Raw genomic sequence first — 6,175 nt, 5'->3', positions numbered from 1 at the left:
TAGCTGTGTGCTTAGGGTCATTGTCTTGTTGGAAGGTAAACCTTCGGCCCAGTCTGAGGTCCTGAGCACTCTGGAGAAGGTTTTCATCCAGGATATCCCTGTACTTGGCCGCATTCTTTCCCTCGATTGCAACCAGTCATCCTGTCCCTGCAGCTGAAAAACACCCCCACAGCATGATGCTGCCACCACCATGCTTCACTGTTGGGACTGTATTATTGGATAGGTGATGAGCAGTGCCTGTTTATTTCCACACATACCGCTTAGAATTAAGGCCAAAAAGTTCTATCTTGGTCTCATCAGAACAGAGAATCTTATTTCTCACCATCTTGGAGTCCTTCAGGTGTTTTTTTAGCCAACTCCATGCAGGTTTTCATGTGTTTTGCACTGAGGAGAGGCTTCCGTCGGGCCACTCTGTCATAAAGCCCCGATTGGTGGAGGGCTGCAGAGATGGTTGACTTTCTACAACTTTCTCCCATCTCCTGACTGCATCTCTGGAGCTCAGCCACAGTGATCTTTGGGTTCTTCTTTACCTCTCTCACCAAGGCTCTTCTCCCCCGATAGCTCATTTTGGCCAGACGGCCAGCTTTAGGAAGGGTTCTGGTCGTCCCAGACGTCTTCCATTTATGTTTATGGAGGCCACTGTGCTCTTAGGAACCTTAAGTGCAGCAGAAATTTGGCCAGATCTGTGCCTTGCCACAATTCTGTCTCTGAGCTCTTCAAGGCAGTTCCTTTGACCTCATGATTCTCATTTGCTCTGACATGCACTGTGAGCTGTAAGGTCTTATATAGACAGGTGTGTGGCTTTCCTAATCAAATCCGAATCAGTATAATCAAACACATCTGGACTCAAATGAAGGTGTAGAACCATCTCAAGGATGATCAGAAGAAATGGACAGCACCTGAGTTTAATATATGAGTGTCACAGCAAAGGGTCTGAATACTTAGGACCATGTGATATTTCAGTTTTTCTTTTTTAATACATTTGCAAAAATGTCAACAATTCTGTGTTTTTCTGTCAATATGGGGTGCTGTGTGTACATTAATGAGGGGAAAAAATTAACTTAAATGATTTTATTAATATTCTGCAATATAACAAAGAGTGAAAAATTTAAGGGGATCTGAATACTTTCCGTACCCACTGTATAATAAATAATGTCCTGGCTCTTCCAAGCTTTATAATGGCAGTGAATAGAGGATGAGATTTTGAAGCCCCAAAAAAGTGCATCCATCCATCATAGAAGATGGCCATACACAAATCAACTTGCGCCACAAGAGTAACCCCTGACGCGATGTAGGAGTGTAAGCTTAGACGCCTCTCACTGTTCAAACAAATAGGGTTGTGCAACAAACTCAAGCTCCTCTTCTCTTATATCAAAATCCACCGACATTTCTATTTAAAATTTTAGAGATCTAATTCATGACCGGTGTTTTGTTTTGCTCTCTCCTTTGCGCTTCCGCATTCGCTTCAAGCATCGAATTATCAGAGTTCACTCTTTTGTCATAATTCGATGCTTACGGCCATTTGTCGGATGCTAGATATTTTAGTTTTTAAGTTTTAAATATGGATATTTTTCTTACACAAAAGCAACTTTTCACTTCCGAAGACCTTTATTAACCCCCCAGAGCTATGTGAATATCTTTTATGATGGATGGTTGCACTTTTTTGGGCTTCAAAATCTCATCCTCTATTCACTGCCATTATAAAGCCAGGACATTATTTAATATAACTCCGACTGTATTCGTCTTAAAGAATAAAGTCAAATACAACTAGGATGGCTTGAGAGTAAATCATGGGGTAATTTTCATTTTTGGGTGAATTTACCCTTTAATCTCCCTTTAAGCTCATGGGTCACCAACACTGAGCAGATGATCTGTACTTGAGGCCAGTGTGAAGAAATGCAGTGTTTCTCAAAGAACTTCAGTGCCTGTGAGTTTGGACACATCGGTTCAGCCAATGAAGCTCGCTGTTGACGTCAATCATACTCTTCTACAGGACAGACATATTTATGACATCATTTGCTTCACTATGAAACAGATACTAGGCAAGAATAAGTAGGTACTAGCAGTAGTTTTTAATGGTGGGACAGTGCCACAAACAGACAGGATCACTGGAATGACATAAGAACACATTGATCAACATTCAAACAAAAGGAATGACTCATCAGATCAGTAGAAACGAAGTGCCTGCCAGAAATTACAAGCACCATATTTTACATTTAGTTCTATAAGATTACATATAAACATGAATATGTCTATTTATTTTGTAATATTTGTTAATAAATTAGTGTTTGCTTTATGATTCTGTGCATTATTTCTCACTCAAGTATAGACTTTTTATTTAAAGTCTCTCATTTCTTTTTTTTTATTAGTGAAACAATAGTGAAACACTGTAATGTGATTATATTTCTAATAAAGTAATGTTTGTTTTTTATTTTAAAATCTAAAATGCTCAGGCTCAACATATGGCACAAGTGTGTTTGCTTAGGCAAGCATGACCTCTAGTGGACAAATGCCTAATGTGAAAATTTCACAAACTTGGATTTGTGAGGGGGGAAAAAACGTAAAATTAAAATAAATACATTTTAAAGTAAAATCAAATAAATAGGCTTTAAAAGAAAAAAAATAATTTACTTGTCTTTACTTTACTAATTGTTTACTTGTCATGTGACCATTTACTGACATCTGATAACTGTAAATATGAATGTGAAGTGTTATTTTAGTATTATTTATATACCGTTATAGTATTTCTTATTATTTTGAATTATATTTAAATTTTATATTTTTAGTTTTAAATTTGAAAAATGTTGTGTTTTAGTAGGTTTTTTACATTTAGTTTTAGTAGTACTTTAGCCATAGTTTATTTCAGTTGTCAGCGCAACAACTTTCATTTTCATATAAAGCTTTGCATGTAATACTGATATTTTTAGTTATATATATAATGAATATCCAGACTTGCTCTTCAGTAGCTTTACAGCTCAATTACAATCATTTTCACTATGACCAGAAACGCTGAATCTGATGTGCGTCTTTCATAACTTGCTCAGTCTGCGATTAAGAATGTTTTTAAACCCAGAAACTGGATCTTTCAAGTCGAAGCCAACCTCAAACTCTGGCTTCTTTCCGAGGGCAAGAACAGCAACAGTTACGGCCAAAGCGGCTGTCAGACCCCAGATCTGATGAATGTTGCCTGTGCGGGGGTCCGTGTACATGAAACTATGGGTGGGGCCGAAGATGCTGGGCACAGGATAGCAGGAATGATCAGCCTCTTTAGTAAAGAACTCCAGTGGAAGAGTGAAGACCTCGCTGACTTCATCTGCATTCGGATGGGCTTCGAAGGAGCTCTCGATGAAAGCCACGACCGGAGTGACCAGAAGACCACCCTGTGGAAAGGGTTTAGGCCATTATAGTTGACCGCAAATTAAAATAAAAATGATCATATTAAAACTGCAGAAATGTCAATGAACCTTATTTAGGATGGGGAAGAGTTTGCAGATGACCTCCACTGTGTGTGAAGGAAGGCCGATCTCCTCCTGAGCTTCTCTCAGAGCCGTGTGTGTTTCATCGGTGTCGCCGGACTCTGACTTTCCTCCAGGGAAACACACTTCGCCTGCGTGCTGCTTGAGCTGAGAGAGTCGAGAGGATTTGTCAAGAACACTCCCTCATGTGACAGAAGTGCACTTAAGAGGACTTATTATAGAAATAATAGACTTGAGTGTGAACTGAATGTAATTAGTTTCTAAACACTATCTGTTTTCAGACACTTAAAGGGTTAGTTCACCCCAAAATGAAAATTCAGTCATTTATTACTCGCCCTCATGCCGTTCCACACCTGTAAGACCTTCATTCATCTTCAGAACATAAATTAAGATATTTTTGATAAAATCTGTTGGCTCAGTGAGGCCTGCATAGACAGCAATAACACTCCCTTTTTCAGTGCCCAGAAAGCTACTAAAAACATTTTTAAAACAGTTCATGTGACTACAGTTGTTCAACCTTAATATTATAAAGCAACGAGAATACTTCTTGTGCACCAAAATAACACAATAGTGACTTTATTTAAAAATATTTAGTGATGGGCGATTTCAAAACTGCTTCATGAAGCTTCAAAGCTTTATGAATCTTTTGTTTTGAATCAGTGGTTCGGAGCGTGTATCAAAAAGCCAAAATCACATGAACTATTGAAGTTTCAAAACACTTATGAGGCCTCGTTTACTGAAATCATGTGACTTTGGCGCTCTGAACCACTGATTCGAAACAAATGATTTGTACAGATTTGAAGCTTCATGAAGCAGTTTTGAAATCACCCATCACTACATATTGTTGAATAAAGCAGTTATTTTGGTGCACAAAAATATTTTCGTCGCTTTATAACATTAAGGTTGAACCACTGTAGTCGCATGAACTGTTTTAAATATGTCATTAGTAGCTTTCTGGGCTTTTAAAAAGGGAGTGTCATTGCTGCAATGGAGGCCTCACGGAGTCATCGGATTTCATCAAAAAATATCTTAATTTGTGTTCTGAAGATGAACGAAGGTCTTACAGGTGTGGAACGACATGAGGGTGAGTAATTAATGAGAAAGAATTTCATTTTTGGGGTGAACTAACCCTTTAAGTGCAATTAAATGAAAATGTATTAGTTTAATAGTTTAATAGCTGAACTTTAGAGTGCTTTTTTGACCCACTTAAGTGCGACTTAAAAACATCTTTATATGTAATTTCATATTACTTCTATGGTCTTTGAAATATGGTTAAAGTTTAAGCTGAATGTACTTCTATTTCTACTGAAACTTGTCAGGTATTTAAATACATATGTAATTACACATTTGTAATGATGGAGCTGAAATTTAGCAGGCTACATTTAATAGACATTAAGTTTAAAAGTAACATCGAATAACAGTTCCAATTATCATCATGTCTTACTCGTGTTCTTTAGTGTGTTAGTCAACACATTGACATAAGTGTACTTATTTAAAGCAGATAATTAAAACAATGAATGAACAATGAAAACTTTTAATTTGACATTATTACAAAGTGCAGTTTTATTTTATTTTTAGTTTATTTACTATTAAGATTTTAAGTACATTACAAATAAGCACACTTATTTTCATAAATGGCATTCATTAATAAGATTTGTATGTTTTTTTTATTCTAAACACTTTTTGCTTTAAGACACAGTAACAGGGCATTTATCTTTGTGAAACACATCTAGCAGAATTCAGAAGAGACCTAAACACCAGACATGAGTTCCTTACATTGATTGAGCGAACGGTCAGTAACACGTGCAGCTGTCCGTCTCTCAGCAGCAGAGGAATCAGCACTGAAGCTTTAGGAAGGGCAGGTAAGTGGGAAAACTCGTCGCCTCTATCGTATTTCTTTAATGACCTGATCGTTTTCTCCTTGAGATCCATCGCGGATTATGAGCACCGGCCAGGAAACTTTCACTTTACGCTTCCGCTTATCTTTGAGCTTCCCATAATGCTCCTCTGGGCTCTTGGTTCACCTCTAGTTCAGTGTGTGAAAACGTTGCTGGATAACAGACAGAAATAGAACAAGCAGTTAGAAGAGTTACTGGTGTGACACACAGGGCGGGGCTAAGCGGCTCGGAAATCGTCTCTAATTGGTCAGAGAAGTTCGCGCCATTTAAAGTGACAGTGTGACAAGTTACAGGATCCCTAAAAGATCATTCACTCACCCTTGTGTTTATCCATAACTTTTTTCGTGGAACATACACGCTCTAAAGTGTTACTGAATAACTTGCTAAGTAAATGGCTATACTTTCATTCATTATACTTGTTTAATTTATATTTTGATTAACAGAAATATTCCGCAATAGCAGGTGTGCAGGTTATCAGTCCAGCTACATGGTTATGGGAATAGTTCTGAATGCAATCTAGCTAGTACTCAGACGAGGGAGCCCTCCTGTGATGAGTGGGAGGAGTCTCAGAAGGAGTTTGAACATACATTACACAGTCCAGTCCAGCACCTTCTGTACTGAACATCAATCACTGCATAAGCAATCCCTTGCACTTTGATGCGGTGCGGTCATATTTCTCTACGAAAGGCGAGCCATAGATTGGCTTTCTAGGCAGAACAGGGTTTGTTACCAGGTTAGACTGGGACACAGGTGGTGGTAGTACCTGTGCAGTGATGCTGAGTCTCTGTAATATCTTCATCA

The 6,175-nt window shown here is 38.1% G+C and overlaps 1 protein-coding gene across 1 annotated transcript; it reads right to left on the bottom strand.

Annotated features, from left to right (window-relative positions):
* Positions 1-1,122: 1,122 nt before the first annotated feature.
* On the bottom strand, positions 1,123-5,526 carry nudt7 (nudix (nucleoside diphosphate linked moiety X)-type motif 7). The gene is made up of 3 exons (XM_067379663.1): positions 5,253-5,526; positions 3,465-3,623; positions 1,123-3,380 (listed from the first exon to the last, which is right to left on the bottom strand). Exons 1-3 carry the CDS (start codon positions 5,406-5,408, stop codon positions 3,030-3,032), a joined length of 666 nt encoding a protein of 221 aa, XP_067235764.1. The 5' UTR covers positions 5,409-5,526; the 3' UTR covers positions 1,123-3,029.
* Positions 5,527-6,175: the final 649 nt, after the last annotated feature.

Source organism: Chanodichthys erythropterus, chromosome 24 (assembly GCF_024489055.1).
Source record: "Chanodichthys erythropterus isolate Z2021 chromosome 24, ASM2448905v1, whole genome shotgun sequence".
Classification (NCBI taxonomy): domain Eukaryota; kingdom Metazoa; phylum Chordata; class Actinopteri; order Cypriniformes; family Xenocyprididae; genus Chanodichthys; species Chanodichthys erythropterus.
Note: the sequence above shows the minus strand (reverse complement) of the source record. Positions and strands in the feature narration are given on the sequence as shown.